Source organism: Bicyclus anynana, chromosome 11 (genome assembly GCF_947172395.1).
Source record: "Bicyclus anynana chromosome 11, ilBicAnyn1.1, whole genome shotgun sequence".
Taxonomy (NCBI): Eukaryota; Metazoa; Arthropoda; class Insecta; order Lepidoptera; family Nymphalidae; genus Bicyclus; species Bicyclus anynana.
Genome location: NC_069093.1, coordinates 8,312,416 through 8,329,875, shown reverse-complemented (window position 1 = coordinate 8,329,875; position 17,460 = coordinate 8,312,416). Strand labels below are relative to the sequence as shown.

General features: G+C 36.0%; 1 protein-coding gene across 2 annotated transcripts in view; it reads right to left on the bottom strand.

Moving 5' to 3' along the window:
- Nucleotides 1-769: 769 nt before the first annotated feature.
- Nucleotides 770-17,460, bottom strand: part of LOC112052073 (lysophospholipid acyltransferase 6) — a 21,702-nt gene continuing 5,011 nt past the window's right edge. Inside the window, exons 5-9 of one of the 2 annotated variants that reach the window (XM_052884297.1) lie at nucleotides 15,047-15,179; nucleotides 12,049-12,269; nucleotides 10,367-10,567; nucleotides 6,904-7,055; nucleotides 770-3,546 (exon numbers count right to left, since the gene is read on the bottom strand). In XM_052884297.1, the coding sequence (XP_052740257.1) occupies nucleotides 3,366-3,546; nucleotides 6,904-7,055; nucleotides 10,367-10,567; nucleotides 12,049-12,269; nucleotides 15,047-15,179 (888 nt within the window). In that variant the 3' untranslated portion in view covers nucleotides 770-3,365. The remainder of the gene's footprint in view (nucleotides 3,547-6,903; nucleotides 7,056-10,366; nucleotides 10,568-12,048; nucleotides 12,270-15,046; nucleotides 15,180-17,460) is intronic. The other variant, XM_052884296.1, reaches the window with a different exon arrangement.

The window sequence follows — 17,460 nt, the reverse complement described above, 5'->3', positions numbered from 1 at the left end:
TATTTATAAGTACCTAAGTAGCAATTAACTAAGGCACTATCAAGGCTTTATCTAAATTACCTTACCCCCAATGATATTAAATACTGTTAGATGTGTTACTAGGTCATGAAAAATGAGTCGCTCAAAAGAGGAAATTTTCACAACTGAATGTTAGTTGTGATCAACAAATACGTTATTTAAACAAAACCTAAATATTGTCTACAATTTCGAGTTGCGTGTTCAGGAAGTGTAAAAACTACATACATAAATAATGGAATTGAAGACAAAATTGTGCATGTGTGCGCTCAGTTTTGTAGCCTATTATTCGGATCACTTTTTGCAGTGATTTTGTAGGGATGTAACCAATCTGTAGTATAAAATTATCATTGCTCACACCTCATTATCCATAGATATTGAAACACCACAAATGGTTGTGTAATATCTATGATAAGCACAAGATGAAATTTTCATTCACCTCACATCTTCATAGACATTAAATAAGTACTTAGTGTTAGTCTGTTAAGGGGCTGAGGTACTATACTAAAGCATAACTCGATGTGAGTAACATAAGTTAGGAGTATATAGCATAGCTTGCCAACTTCGTAATACATCCGATGCGGAGCGGGCCGGGCGGCGTGTAGCGATGAATGAAAAACCCACGACTGACGCACATCACTTCCGAGCACGCACGATATCACACCCGCGCATTCCTTCCCCTCGTCGCCCGCATATCATCGGGGTGTCATCTTGCCAGACTATAGTACATCTCTGTGTCCCCACATGAATCTATACCATTATAAAGCTGAAGAGTTTGTTTGGTTGAATGCGCTAATCTCAGGAACTAGTGGTCCGATTTGAAAAATTCTTTCAGTGTTATTATGTTGATAGCCCATTTATCGAGGAAGGCTATATATTATCCCTTTATTCATACGGGAACAGCAACCACGCGGGTGAAACCGCGCGGTGTCAGCTAGTATTGAATAAAGACTAAGGACGCAAAACTGCAGGGCACATTATTAGGTAAATGGTAAATAAAAATAACTTATGTATTAAAATAAACATTTATTCTGAACATTATTATAATGTAACAACCAATGCTCACAACTTATACATAACACATTAACTTCAAATTGAGGTACATATTGAAATATAGAATAAATTATGTATTTTTATAAAAAAAATATCAGGTCATAATATCTTTGTACATATCATTATTAGATTAACACAATATGTTATATATGTGTATTTATTTTTTATATAGGTATAATTGACAATACAAATTTATTACTGCATTAACACATAACATTTAGTATTGTGTGCACTTGTCACATTTTCATCTCGGATTGTCTGTGTATATTATTGCGCTTTTGGCATCAGTATCAATCACTAATCACTCCCTGATAGTTATTTTGGAAATATGTTTCATGTACATAATTGATCTCTCTACAGATTTATTATAATTATAGACAACAGTTGCATAAGGCATATGTGTTCAAAATCCTAGGACCTTGCTCACGAGATTACCGCCATGTGGAATGTTGAGTCAACTATTGTTATTCCGATAGTAGTTTCTTATAGCGAAAATGTTCGACCAACAACTTAGAAGCTTTCACTTAACTGCTGGATCAAGGATCGGATAAAGTGATTCTTGAGACGGCGCGTATTGTGAGAAGGTTCCTCACTCTGGAGCCCTGACCACCAGTTGCTTGAAATATATCTTTGTCAAACTTTCATTTTCAAGGTATTGATATAGGTACAGGGTGTCCCGTAATTAATGGATAAAACGCAAAATACACCATCCAATTAAATTAAAATACTTTGAATATTTTTGAAAAAAAGGGTGATGAGAGGAATTTTTGAAAATTCCTTAGGGTGACCAAGCAACTTTTTAGTTTTCGATTTTTTAAATACAACATACGCAACATATGACAGTAAAACATTAGTAAAGCTTATCATGTAAATAATGTTAGTCTTTTATACCAATACGAGTAAATAAACAACATAAGTGGTATTCTAAAATAAATACTAACAAAAAATATTCTCACACCTGCGATTTCATAAATAATGTCTTTATTTATAGTTTTCATGTGGCTCACTAGTTTATTATAATGCAACGATTTGAAAATATTTCTTTTATCCAAAACTATACTCATCTTTTATGTTTGAACTCTGTGGCACATTCCATTCAAAATTTCTAAATGCTATTATATTATAATATATATTTTATAAACTAAGAATAATGGATAGACAGAATGAATCCTGATAAACATTGTGACAGATAATAAACGTTACATTCTATACCATAATAATTACTGTTAAAAAAATATGTAGTAAAAAAAATATAAAAAGTCATTGCAAAATATTTACTGTGTAACGTAACAATCAAATGTATATTTAATTCTAATAATCCTAAAGTAAATTAAAATTGAACATAAATAAAATAAATGTAACATAAATTAAACTCCTTATGATAGGTATTGGAAAGAGCATTAAATTTAATTAACATTAGTAACTCTTAAAACTCTATTAACTGGTAGTAAAAGTGTATAGTAATTAATTTATTGTAAAAATATAATGTTTTTAAAATACAAATTTGTGCTGGTTTTTCATTAATACTGTTAAATGCTTATGTGGTAGGTATTACGAATACTCTATTATAACTTAAATTTATGTTTTATACTCGTGTCTTTCAATAAAATATCTAAAATATTGTATTTTTTTATAACACATTTGCTCGTAAAGAATCGCTTATTACACCAATTTCAATATTGTAATGTATCTCATTACGCACATGTGCCGTAATGTAATGTAAAATGCACATGTGCAGTACTGTAATAAAAAACCTTTGTCATCTGTCTAAAAACGAATGGTATTTTTTTTAATCTTGGCAAAAAGTTTTTATGTGAGAAAAGTGCTCAACATTTTATCAATAAAATTAATTTCGTGGAATAAAATATAATAAATAAACATTTAAATCTTTCATTTTAATAATTTTGATAATAAATGACAACCATTTATCTATAACAGAAACACAAAAATATTAATTTACTTTATTAGTAATACTGGCTGTTTTTGGTGCAATTGCCTAAAAACTTTGATTACATTTTGACAAGCGTGTCAAAATGTCATCAAATAAAAAACAGGCAAAGATGCAAATTCATTGTCAGAAAGTGTGTTTCTTCGCAAATGTGTTATAAAACGTCGTATGACATACGTGCGCTTTGATAATTACAGCCTCTGCTTCCTTACTATAGCTCTCGCCTTTGGCTCGAGCTGCAATATCGCCTCGGCTGTAATTTTCAACTTACCGCACTTATATCATTATACTATTAATACCATATATCCCTAGTTTATTGTACTGTGTATAAAAAGTTTAAGGAATCTATTTAGGAAGCCTTGAGTTTACCATTCGGTTCATAGACATCTCGCGTTTGGCCCTCTTTTGTGAACTTGGAAGACGTCGAAGGAAGCTCGGGGTAGTTCTGGGTAGCGGAGCGGGTGCAGGTACGCGTTGCCGGCAGAAATATAGCGCCCAGCGCTACGAAGTGCAACGAGTAGTATAATTTTCTGCAAAAAAAAAAAAAAGAAAAATCCTCTTTACAACAGTGCAGTTGACACATATCAATTTCAAACTTATATTAATTTCGTATAGTACATGGAATAAGGGTCCGAAATATATCGATATTAAATAATAAAAGTTAAGGATTTCTTATAAAACTTCAGTTAAAATATAGAACATCATAACAGACAGGACAGGCTTCTTTCTTTTCTTAGTAAAAATTACAATGAAAGGAGATCATTCATTTTGGGCCCTTTTTGAAAGTGCCGGCCAACGAAAAAAAATTGCACGAATCGTTAGAACTAGTCATTTGGAGTAATAGTTAATATGGCATGAAAGTTGTAGGAGGGCTCTGAACCAAGTTATACAGGTTCGACGATTCGTTATTTCCATACATTTTGTCAATTTTCAAAAGTGCCCGCCAAGAAAAAAAACTAGTACGTATCGTTAGAACTGTCCATTTGGAGCAATAGTTACTATGGCTCAAATGTTGTAGGACTGCACTGAACCAAGTTATACAGGTTCGATGACTCGTCACTTCTATACATTTTACTGAGTTTTGTAAGTGCCCGCAAACAAAATAAATCATACATATCGTTATAACTAGCCATTTGCAGCAATCTTTACTATGGCATAAACATTGTAGTATAGCTTTGTGTCGAGTTATACAGTTTCGATGATTCGTCCAATCCATTTATTTTATTGATTTTTTAAAGTACCGTTTAACAAAAATATGGTACTTATGGTTAAAACTGCCCATTTGGAGTAATAGTTAGTATGGCACAAATGTTGCAAGATTGTTCTGAACCAAGTTATACAGGTTCGATGTCTCGTCACCACGTCGTCGTATTTCATGGAGTTTTGTAAGTTACAAAGTAAATGATGTAAATGAATATTTATCGTTATAACTAGTCATTTTCATTAATAGTTACTATGGCATAAACGTTGTAGTATAGATCCGAATCAAGTTATACTGTTTAGATGATTCGTTACATCCATATATTTTACTGATTTTTTAAAGTACCGTTCACCTAAAATATGGTACCTAACGTTAAAACTAGTCATTGGGAGCAATAGTTAGTAACACGTTGCACACGCTTCAAAAAAAATTTTAGTACTGAAACAACTTATATAACTTTCATTCATTGATTTCCAAAAAAGTTGGAAAACATAAAAGCAATAATATAAAATATAGAAATAATGATTCTAAGCATTTGCACAAATTCAAAATTATGGTGCAAATGTAACTAAAAATTGTGTTACTGTGCATTGAGAGAAATAAAAACGTTTTATTAAGTTCTTCAAGTAATGGTAATTTCGGTTTACAAGCTTGAATAACATAACAAATACACGCACAACGGCGAATCACATGTCCAAGTGCAGAAACGGTCTAGAAGGAAGAACATAACAAATAATGATGACACAACTCTTACACCATGATGACATTTATTTCATATTATTATTTAAGTATTCATCATTATTACCTATTTATTGTTCCCCATTACATTCAGATATCAACAAAAACAAAAGTGACGAATCATCGAACGCAAATAACTTGGATCAGAGCAATCATACAATGTTTCTGTCATACCTATCAACTAACTGTATTGCTTAAATCGATAAAATGCATAGAAATTAAGAATCATTGAACTTGTATAACATGGCTCAGAGCAGGCCTACAACGGTTGTTGTACTATACTAACTATTACTCCCCGTTCCTATTACAGCCAGTTCTAATGATACGTACCATTTTAATGGTTGGCACTTAAAAATCAAGAAAATGTATGGTTATTACAAATAGTCACACCTGTATAACTTAGATCAGAGAATTTATACAACGTGTCTGCCATAGTAACTGACAAAGTATGTTTAAATGATCAGTTAAAATAATACCTGTAAGAATTTTATTGGCAGGCACATTTAACCTGTATAACTTGGTTTAGAGCAACCCTACAACATTCGTGTTATACTAACTATTGCCACAAATGACCAGTTAAAACGATACGTCGGTGGGCACTTACAAAACTCAATAAAATGCATATAAGTGACGAGATATCGAACCATTATAACTTGGTTCAGACCAAACCTACAGCATTTGTGACATAATAAATATTACTCCAAATGGGCAGTTCTAACGATAAGTGCAGTGATAAGTGCATATTTTTGTAAAACGGCACTTTGAAAACCAATAAAACATATGGATTTGACAAATCATCGAAACTGCATAACTGGACACAGAGCTATACTAAAATGTTTATGCCATAATAACTATTGCTGCAAATGCTAGTTACAACAATACGTATTATTTATATTGTAGGTGGTCACTTTCAAAACTCAAAAAATATGTATAGAAGTGAACAACATTTGTGCCATACTAACTATTGTTCCAAATGGCCAGTTCTAACGATACGTACGATTAGCGGGTACTTTTGAAAATTGACAAAATGTATGGAAATAACGAATCGTCGAACCTGTATAACTTGGTTCAGAGCCACCTGACAACTTTTATGCCATATCAACTATTGCTCCAAATAGCTAATTCTAACGAGTCATGCCATTTGTTTTTGTTGGCCGGCACTTTCAAAAAGAGCCCAAAAATGTATGGAGCGTGAATGATCTCCTTTGTTCATTGTAATTTTTTATGCCTGCTGTAATATTTTTGTAACTATGGTAAATTCATCCTGATTGACAATTTAACGGTTTCACTTCGATAGATTATAATATACCGAAAAATAGCACGTTAAATTGTAATCAGCATGTTCAGTTCACAATATATCGACAGATTACAATATCACGAGTGAGATTATAAACTAACGTATTTTACATGTTAACGGTGACATATAATATAAGCATTCGTGCAAAAAATGAGCCACAATATTTTATAATTACAAAAATTGTGATTAGATTGAGGAGTTTGATTATTTCCTTATTAAAAATTAATGCAGATATCTTCACAACATTGTTAATATACATATAGTATAGGTGCAATACAAACATTGTATTTTATTTGAGAAATCATTTAGGTACTGTAAATCTTAAATATATAATTATGATGTGTTAACTATATCATTTATATATTTCTCAGATTTATAGTCATAATAAATGTCTGTTTTGTGCAACGTCATTGACAGTTATAATCAAGATATTTTATTTATAGTAGGTATCGATAACATTCATGGTCTCAAACGGTAAAGGAAAAACATCGTGAGGAAACCCGCATACCAGAGAATTTTAAATCTCTGCGTGCGTAAAATCTGCCAATCCGCATTGGGCCAGCGTGGTGGACTATTGGCCTACCCTCTCTTTCTGAGAGGAGACACGAGCTCATCAATGAGCCAAATATAGGTTGATAATGATGAAGTTACCCGTAAAAAGCCAAGCTCGGCGACAGATGAAGCAAAACAAAGGGCACGGTGGCGTACGTCATGGCGACCCGCGTGGTCGCGAACGTCAGAGCGTCGTACAGCAGCTTCTTGGGGCGGCTCTGCAGGAACATCGGACGGGCGAAAGCTCGCACCTGGCGCAAAGGAAACTTATATTATAACCATCGATCTCCTATTAAAAAAAAGGTTGTCTGTAATGTCGGTTTACTGACGATAGTTGAACGTGACAACGCCATAAGAAAATACTGATGGAATGGTTGCATTTGTCTAAAATACTGTTTAATAATCTTCATAGACCAGAATATACTTTATTACTTATAAAAAAAGTTGGCAACCCTAGAGCGAGTGAACGACGCATGACGGCACCTTTTTTCGACTGTACAGCCGGCTACATCGAATTATAATACGTTGTCACGTCAAAGTGGATGCACAATCAGCGACCAAGTAGTCGCATTTGCAAATGCAACCGTAAACTCAACCCTTAAGGTTGAATTTGCTTTGAGTTTGGGATATTATTGAATATTGGACTATATTTAAACGCCGTTTCCAGTTACTTGTGCGTTGATAGGGAGGATACACGCAAGCTCCGATTCATGCTTTTATGCTGACTGACTGTGCGATGTGTTTACAAAATGCTTGCCGCAACTGTGCGTCGCCGTTGCGACGACGGAACGCTACGATTGCGTCGTTAACGCAACGCTTGTGTGACCGTCTAAATGCGTCAAAATATTTGCGTTGCGACGTCACAACGCGCGATGTAGCCTAGCTCTTACTTGTTCCTAGGTAGTGCAACTGCAAGATACTATTCTGTTAAAGGCTGTGAAGGCAATGGTTCCACCATCCGTTTAAACTATTAGCATAATAAAGCCATTATAATTAACAAACAAAAAAAAATTAAATCTTTTGCCATTCATACTAGCACTAGACATTACATAGCTGCTTCGACTATTACTCTGCATTTGTTTAACTTAGCAAACCTATAATTATTCTAAGCACTAATGACATGCTATTAGTTACTATGCTATTATATATTTTGTTGTAAAGTCATAATTTGCAATTCTATGTATGTATAAGGTTGACTTTCGAATAAAAGAATAAATTATGCGCAGTTTTAGTTGTTACAATGTTAATATTTTACAGGTTGTTTGAAATAAAACAAACTTTAACCTAGACCTGAGGACCTAAAACTTAAGTTCGTAATATACCTGCCTGTTAAGAGGTTTCCCGGGTTTCCATAATTTGTGAACAATTAGTTTATAAATTATATAATATTACACGAAACTTTGAAGAGGAGGACTTTCTTACTTAGGTCAGTGACGTCAATTGTAGTAGAAGCCAAAATTTGTGCGTATTAACCTTTGCAGTGGCGATGTCAACTGCGGTAGAAGCATTTTGTGCCTCATTTTAGTAACTTTTTTAGCACCACCGTCAACTGCTGTAGAACTAGAAGCTAACATTACCATACTATAATGAAAATCAGAGCTGTATGTCCAACATTTCCTTGGTACATGCAGCACAATGCTGAGCTGGACCCTTTTTCAAGGTTGCGCCAAATACTCAGACTAATAAGATAAAGACCTGCCTCACAAGACATTATTTTTCTGTCAAAGTATATGATCAAAGATCTTATGCGATTTTATACACTGTCTCTATAGAATCGATGTTTCATAGTTTACAATCGTGTCCGTCGGTTAAAAACCTCCGTAAAAATACCTTTTTGTGTAGTTAAATGGTGTAAAAAACGAACAAAAACTGCTAGTTTAGTATAAGATATGTATGAAATCTAAGCTCGTTTCCCTTAGAAAATGGCAGAAAATTTTGTTCGTGAACTTCGGTACGATACTAGACCTTATGTATTTAGTCTGAGGCCAAATATGACATGGTGGTGTTCTGATGCTTAGACTAAGCGGTTTGATTAGCGGCACTACAATAGGGATGATGACAGTTTTTTAAATTGTATATAAATTAAAAGTATGCTAATAGTAAAGCAATTTTGTAAAAGGAACAGGGTATCTGCGATCATTACTTTCGGAGCTACAGGTATTTAAAAGGTCAGATTTGCGGCGCTGCCGCGGATCCCTGAAAAACGCCCCATACAAAATGGCACGAGCTAATGACGTCGTAGGTAATGTAATAATCGTTAGATTTGTATGTGCGTTCAAAGAAAATTACTAATATCTTTGTTATTTGTGCGTTTATGTTTATAGTTCATCTATTAAAAAATGACACATTTAATGTAAGGAAGCTAAAACTGTATGAATTTTCATCTAATCACGATAAAAGATTTTCAATTGATTTTGAAATTTTATAATATCATTTATTTTGCAAATATCCAGACAATCTTTGCTTTTTATGTATAAATTAGTTAACATTGACCCTATTTACCCGAATGTATCATAAAAATCAATATATTCAAACCTAATCATCATCCCCATTATTGTATTATGTGGTTAAGTTACACAATTTTTGAAATAAATGTTTTATTTTTGTTACCTTCTTGGCGGCGACGTCGAAGAGCCCGCCCGCGAAGAAGGTTAGGTAGTGGTTAAGTGTGGCACAATTTTTGAAATAAATGTTTTTTTTTTTACCTTCTTGGCGGCGACGGTGAAGAGCCCGCCCGCGAAGAAGGTGAGATAGTGGTTAAGTGTGGCACAATTTTTGAAATAAATGTTTTTTTTTTTTTACCTTCTTGGCGGCGACGGTGAAGAGCCCGCCCGCGAAGAAGGTGAGGTAGTGGTTAAGTGTGGCACAATTTTTGAAATAAATGTTTTTTTTTTTACCTTCTTGGCGGCGACGGTGAAGAGCCCGCCCGCGAAGAAGGTGAGGTAGTGGTTAAGTGTGGCACAATTTTTGAAATAAATGTTTTTTTTTTACCTTCTTGGCGGCGACGGTGAATAGCCCGCCCGCGAAGAAGGTTAGGTAGTGGTTAAGTGTGGCACAATTTTTGAAATAAATGTTTTTTTTTTTACCTTCTTGGCGGCGACGGTGAAGAGCCCGCCCGCGAAGAAGGTGAGGTAGTGGTTAAGTGTGGCACAATTTTTGAAATAAATGTTTTTTTTTTTGACCTTCTTGGCGGCGACGGTGAATAGCCCGCCCGCGAAGAAGGTTAGGTAGTGGTTAAGTGTGGCACAATTTTTGAAATAAATGTTTTTTTTTTTACCTTCTTGGCGGCGACGGTGAAGAGCCCGCCCGCGAAGAAGGTTAGGTAGTGGTTAAGTGTGGCACAATTTTTGAAATAAATATTTTTTTTTTTTACCTTCTTGGCGGCGACGGTGAATAGCCCGCCCGCGAAGAAGGTTAGGTAGTGGTTAAGTGTGGCACAATTTTTGAAATAAATGTTTTTTTTTTTTACCTTCTTGGCGGCGACGGTGAAGAGCCCGCCCGCGTAGAAGGTGAGGTAGTGGTTAAGTGTGGCACAATTTTTGAAATAAATGTTTTTTTTTACCTTCTTGGCGGCGACGGTGAAGAGCCCGCCGGCGAAGAAGGTAAGGTAGTAGCCGGGGTGGAAGCCGTGCCACAGCGCCGACAGCGCGTACACGCGCGCCGTGCGCCACGCCGCGCCGCCGCGCTCGTACGCCACGGTGCGCAGCCACGCGTTCGTGTTCTTGTTCCAGCTCGACACCGCGTCGCGGAAGTTCTGCGCGAACTGCACGACAGGAACGTTAGGGAGCTCCGTAACCGTTACCGAAACTATCGGATATCCGATATATATAAATATCCGTAACCGTATTCGAAATAAAAGTTTCGGATAATATCGGATAGGGGCGGAGCGTAGTCGAAACACGTTATGACAAATAATAGTTTTGATCGGCCGAGGGCAGCCGACAGACAAGCCGCGCGCATTGTTTCTTTTCTTCTGTTGTCGTCATAACATACTTTAAAACTACTTGTAATTTTATCTAACTAGCAATTTTACATTCACTAATATACTATGCACAAAAATTAAGGGAGCAGAAAAAAAATCCAAATTTTTGGGGGATTTTCAACAGGCTGTAACTTATACAAAAATGGTCGTACAGCAAAAAAAAAAAGCAAATTGTAGCTCTAAGTGTTTAGTTTTTGGATCTGAGTTATAAAATTTTTTTTTGAAAATATTTTTCGAGTAATCATAAGAAAACCACCGAAAAAAAATTTTTCGAAATTTTTTTGGTTTTTTTTTTAATCTACGGATGTGGAAAAAAAATTTTCGACTCAACCTCCATATGGACCGGATAGCTTGTTTATTCAGATTTAATTTCGTTTTTTTAAATCTCGATACGAGCATTTCTCGCTGAGATATCGATGTTTGAATGGAAAAAGATCATTTTGTCTTTGATTACCAATACCTCAGCAACCAATGATCGCACAGAAATTTCAAGGTTGGTTTTAAAAACTTGAATAAATTCTCTACAAGGATTGGCAATTGAATTTTGAAAAAAAAAATTTTTTTTCAATCATTTCATGAATTTGAAAAAGCATCCAAAAAAAGGCTTTTTGTCGTTTTTTTGGAAAATCAAGCGCCCAATCAAAAATATTGCGGAAACCACTGACGTTAAGTGTGCCTTTTTTATTCTATACAAATTAGGCCTTGACTACAATTTCACCTGAGGGTAAGTGATGATGCAATTTAAGGTCGAAGCAAGCTAGCTTGCCCATCCATACACCTCCAGGAGGAGGATTAATGAAGACCTTTCAATAATAAGGCAATAGAAACAGACATAAGTTGCTGATATTAGCTTTTAGCTCGAAAATTACAGAAATCCCATGTAGGGTACAGTGTTCTAAAACAAGACTCCAAAGACAGTTTAGGACTATCCAGTGTTAAAACACACAATTATAGCAAGTCGAGATTAATTTACGATTCATGATTTTATTAATGACTTAAATATATATTATCATAGATAACAGATTGTTCTAATGATAAGTCCTTCGGAAAGCGAAGGAAGTTAGCTACTCATCACGAAATATACATTTCGAAAACGGTTTAATGTGCAAAGACCGTAATGTTCTGGGGACGTAGTTTATAATTAATAGACGTCTGCCATGAAAGACATACATTACAGATTTTGTGACAGATTAAAGAGGTCTAAGGGCGTGCGATAGTTTAAAAAAAATTGGTTTTTACGATTGTAACTGTAAATTTCATACCTCGAAACCGAACACGTCAATATTGGACATCTTGTCCCACTTGGGCGAGCCATTGTTGTCGTAGCCATTGAATCCCATTCCTGAATTATTGCAAATTGCCTCAGACAGCAGCCACGCGTGGTAGTACTTGCATCGCACCACAAGCGTCGACAAATACGCGTACCATAGGAGATAGAACATCGACCACGACCGAGCCACTTCAGAAGTGGGATCTGTTAGTTCTGAAACAAAATCACAAAATTTTTATTGTTTATGCGAATGACAATGTGATGCAATAAAAAACAACACTTGTAAAACGTAATTATCGCAATCAGTTATTCTACCGTGAAAAGTTGTTACATCCATGTAATACCAAGACGATTACTTTATTCTATTGTGTTTCCAGTTATTACGTGACTAGCTGACGCCGCGCGGTTTCACCCGCGTGGTTCCCGTTCCCGTGGTAATATGTTTGTTTTTATTTCACTTGTATTTGTCTTTGTGGTGTCCAAATAAAGTATATCTATCTATCTATCTAATATGGAGATAATATATAGCCTTTAGCCTTCCTCAATAAATGGGCTATCTAAAACTGAAAGAATTTTTCAAATCGGACCAATAGTTCCCGTGATTAGCGCGTTCAAACAAACAAACAAACTCTTCAGCTTTAAAATATTAGTGTAGATTAGCTAATCTAACAACATCTTATAGTAACCATACGTCTTCTGGAAGTGCTAGAGTTTTGGTGATCGGTCAGTCAGTGAATGACAAAATTAGCAAAATTAGGAAACTTTGACAAGTTATAATTCTTAAAGTATTTGTTCAAATTCAATGAAATTTCAAATATACCGTTTCTTTAAAATGCCTGCTTGGGTACTTAAAATTTAAGCTTCTGATTTCATCCAGAACGAAGTTACAGGGGGTCGAAAATGGCTTGAATTGCTTCGAGAAAAATATAGTACGGCCGTGCCACTATGTTTTTTGTTTTACTCGACTTGGGGGGGTGCACACATGATTAGCAAACTTTTCTAACATTGCCAGGTCATTATGTACGTTTTAACGTGTATATCGTTAAGAATCTCTTGGCTGTATTTTAATTTGTGGATCTATTTATACCGGACTTTACGTCTTCAAAATAAATTATTATTATTTTTAACCAAAAAAACATCTCAGCAGCATGCTTCTGTTTTATTCTCATTAACAATATGAAATGTTACGGTAGGTTGCGCAGGACATCATTTATAATGCATCAGCATGCAAAAACGATCATGTAATGTCTCACGTTTTTTGTAATCAGCTATTTGGGAAGATTGCTAATTTGCAATAATTATTCAAATTTATCTGTATCCTTATTACCGGTGATTTTTGAACGACTTCAAAAGGACATGTGATTTATTTGATTGTATATTGATCGTTAGAACTTACTTTATCGGATGAGATCTGACTAAGAGCTAAGTACTCGGTACGATTCCGTCTCGCGTAAAACTCGCAGTGTACTATAGCGTTGTAATGATATAATAAGTATGATTAGGTATAAAGCAGAATATTTTAAAATTAATAATATGATCTTATATAGTAAACTGCTTTTATGATATACAGTGGAATGAAATTAATTCTTGAGTGAAAAAGAATGTATTTTTGTCGGAATAAATCCATTCGCTTTGCGTAAATTGGCTAAAATAAATTTGTGAGTAATCGGATATATTACCATCTAGGTACCTATATTTCATTATCTTATTCATTATTATCAACCCATATTCGGCTCACTGCTGAGCTCGAGTCTCCTCTCAGGATGAGACGGGTTAGGCCAATAGTCCACCACGCTGGCCCAATGCGGAGCGGGACAATTAAAAAAAAAACTCTCGTGCGTGTAAATGAGGACTAACCTAACCTAACACTTTGACGTCACAAAATGGATGCGTTATAAACGTTTGGAAAAATGATAAAAAACTTAATTTTAAAATAATTTTTCCATGAAATCCGGAAATTCGGACCCTTATTCCATGTATACGAAATAAATATGTATTGATATGAGTCAACTACCTTATTAGCTACTACATTAAATATTTTAGTATTTTAATGTATTTACTGATTTGGATATTTTGGGTTGATGTGGGTTGATGTGGGTTAATTTGACGCAATAATTACCCTTACGTAATAACCTTAATGCCGATTGACTTATTGAATATTGAAATTTTGGGTACAACAATTATAAATAATCAATTGACTCGCTTACGGAATACATTAGTACAGTTATGCGCATAAGGTCAAGATAATTAATACTCGTCCGTAGAATTACTATTCTGTCTACAATTCTACAACATTCGTAACTCGATAAGTGATAGCTGGGGAGCCGAAAAGGGGTAATTTTGGATTCATTCGAGTGAATCAGATAAGCATGTGGGAGGGCACCTTTTATGCTGTTGAGTACCTTCACCAAGTATTAGCCCACAATATTGAATCCTCCCACCAGCCAGACCTGGACAAATTAAGAAAATCTCAATCTGCCCAGCCGGGGATCGAACCCAGGACCTCCGTCTGGTAAATCCACCGCGCATACCACTGCGCCACGGAGGCCGTCAAAAGAGGAGACCTCTTTAATCCAAAATTAATTAAAGGAGTATGAAGAATAAATGTACCAAGTTTCGTTAAAATCCGTCGAGTACTTTTAACATATACAGAACAGATGATACAGACAGACAGACAAAAATTTTACTGATTGCATTTTTGGCATCAGTATCGCATCACTAATGGGTGGTTAGTGATTCCTAATATTTATTTTGGAAATATATTTAAAGTATAGAATTGACCTCTCTAAAGATTCATTCTTAAGTGTAGATTAAGGACTTTTCGTCATTATTTTTTTTTCTTTAAAATACTGAACTCTAAATGAACAGCATTTTGGGCCCCTAGTTATCTCGAACCCATGGCATTTTGCCAGCCCTGACACCCTATAGTTACGCCAGTGTAGTGAAATGTTACAACATGCTATGTTATGGGGACAGTTATTAATAGTCACCTTCCAGCGCCGTCAGCGGGTACTTCTTCGCGAGAGACAGATATAGCACGGCGGCGGCCACCGAGCCGGCGACTTTGTACAGCACGGCCAAACGTGGCGACGGCTCCTTGCTATCCCTTGATATGTTCTTTTTCTAAAAGAATAACAGAATAAATAGTGTAAGAAACGAGTCTGAAACGGATATGACGTCAGGTGGCGCGACTTGTTTCCGTAAAGAGTGGGGAGTTAGAGAGGGGTACTGATAGGTTGGCGGGACTTGCGATGTAAGGCGCTCGTCGTCCTTTTTCTAAAAGAATAACAGAATAAATAGTGTAAGAAATATTAGTCTGAGACGGATATGATGTCAGGTGCCGCGGCTTGTTTTCGTAAAGAGTGAGGAGTTAGAGAGGGGTACCAATCGGTTGGCGGGAACGACTTTCGATATAAGGCACTCGTCGTCCTTTTTCTAAAAGAATACCAGAATAAATAGTGTAGGAAATATTAATCTGAAACGGATATGACGTCAGGTGCCGCGACTTGTTTTCGTAAAGAGTGAGGAGTTACAGAGGGATACCGATCGGTTGGCGGGGACGACTTGTATACTCGTGGCGTTCGAACCGTCCACATTTCTTGTTGTGTAATTCTTTATTGGTTACTTCTTCTTTGGGATAGGCGGGGAATATGGACATGAGTGGAAAAGGGGAGGTTTAACCCTACACACAACGTTCACAAGTGCGTAACTCCACTCAAGGTCATTCTCTGCCATTCTAGGGTTTAAATGTCACACGCCTCTCTTGTGATAACTATTCAACAATGCATTTCGTTGCCTTATAGCTACTTTCAAACCCAAATCGTTTTCCAAATAGTAGCTTTACCTAATAATAAAACTTTTATTATCTGCCTGCTCTAGGCCCGCCAACCTGCACTTTAGCAGCATGGTACGTCAGTACGTCTCGAATGCCTCATTGGTTCCGTGGTTAGTAGGTTTAGCTACGGACAATGAGGTCGGGTGCGAATCCCGGGTCAGGCCAACAAAAAAAACGGTAATGGGATTTTTCTTATAAGAAAAATCTTAATTAAAGCCTGGAGTTGGGAATTCGGCGGTGTTGGTGCTTCGGAGACAGTGCCGTAAATAGCCTATTCTGCGCCCTGCGCGAGCTTCTATAACTGTGCCCTATTTAAGTAAACCTTTTGCCTCAAAGTATACGCCCTGTGCCTGGTCACCGGTGGCACTGCCACTGTTCGGAGAGCACGTAAAGCCGTCGGTCCTGAGCCTGATCTTCCACCAGTCGAGTCTGTCTGTCCTATCGGACTATGAGAGTAAGGGAATAGAGCACTTGTGCACTATAATATCTCCTGCGTACATGGTTATCTCAAAATGAGATAGGCCGCCGTGGCCAAAAATTCGGTCGAGAGCATATTATTATGTCTAAACTCTAAATCCCCCTTAAGAGGTGCATGTGTTCTGTAATGGGCCATTAAAATTGTTGACTTTCAATGTATCGCAAATCAGTAGGTAAAAGGCATATAATTATACCTATATACACTACTACACACTTATAACTTAGATAAATACCTATGTACTCATAATTCTTGCTGAAGTAGTTTGTGCTTTGATATTGTTTTTAATTAAAAATCATTTACTTTACACGCAGACGTTTATATTATTAAACAATTAAGGTCGGGCAGGTACCCATCTAACTACCTTTCAAATCATGTTAAAGCAAAATAATTAGTTTTAGAACTTTAATTCCTTTAGATGTATTTGATATATTACAGACCTAAGACAATGTATGTTTTAAAGTAAATAGCCGTTTCAGAAACTAGAGAGAATAGCAAAAATACTAAAACTACAGAATTAGTTTTTTTTTAATTATCTACAGATGATAATTAATAAATAAGAATAAAGACGGCTTCGTGGCGCAGTGGTGGTTTAGAAGACTGAGGTTCTGGGTTTCAATCACCGGTTGGGCTGCTTGAGATTTGCTTAATTGGTCCAAGTCTAGTTGATAGGGGGCCGGCAAAGACGTACCGCCAAGTGATTCAGCGTTCCACTACGATGTCGTGTAGAAACCGAAAGGAGTGTAGATTTTCATCCTATTATTCCTAACAAGTTAGCTCGCTTCCATCTTAGATTGCATCATGACTTCATTTCAGGTGTGATTGTAGTCAAGGGCTAACTTCTAAAGAGTTAAAAAAAAAAGATATTCATCCTACCCACCAAGGAACTAGCGCCGTTAATTTTAAAAAGTGAAACGTACCCTCTAGCTTTAAATTTCAAAGAGTAATAATATTATCAACTAGCGGACGCCTGAGGGGAAATGTTGGGAAAACGGGAGAAGTTACTCCATTTTTACAGCAATACTACTGTAGGAGCTGGATTAAAGAGGTATAAGGGCAGACAAAGTCGCGTGCGTCCGCCAGTTGTAAATAAA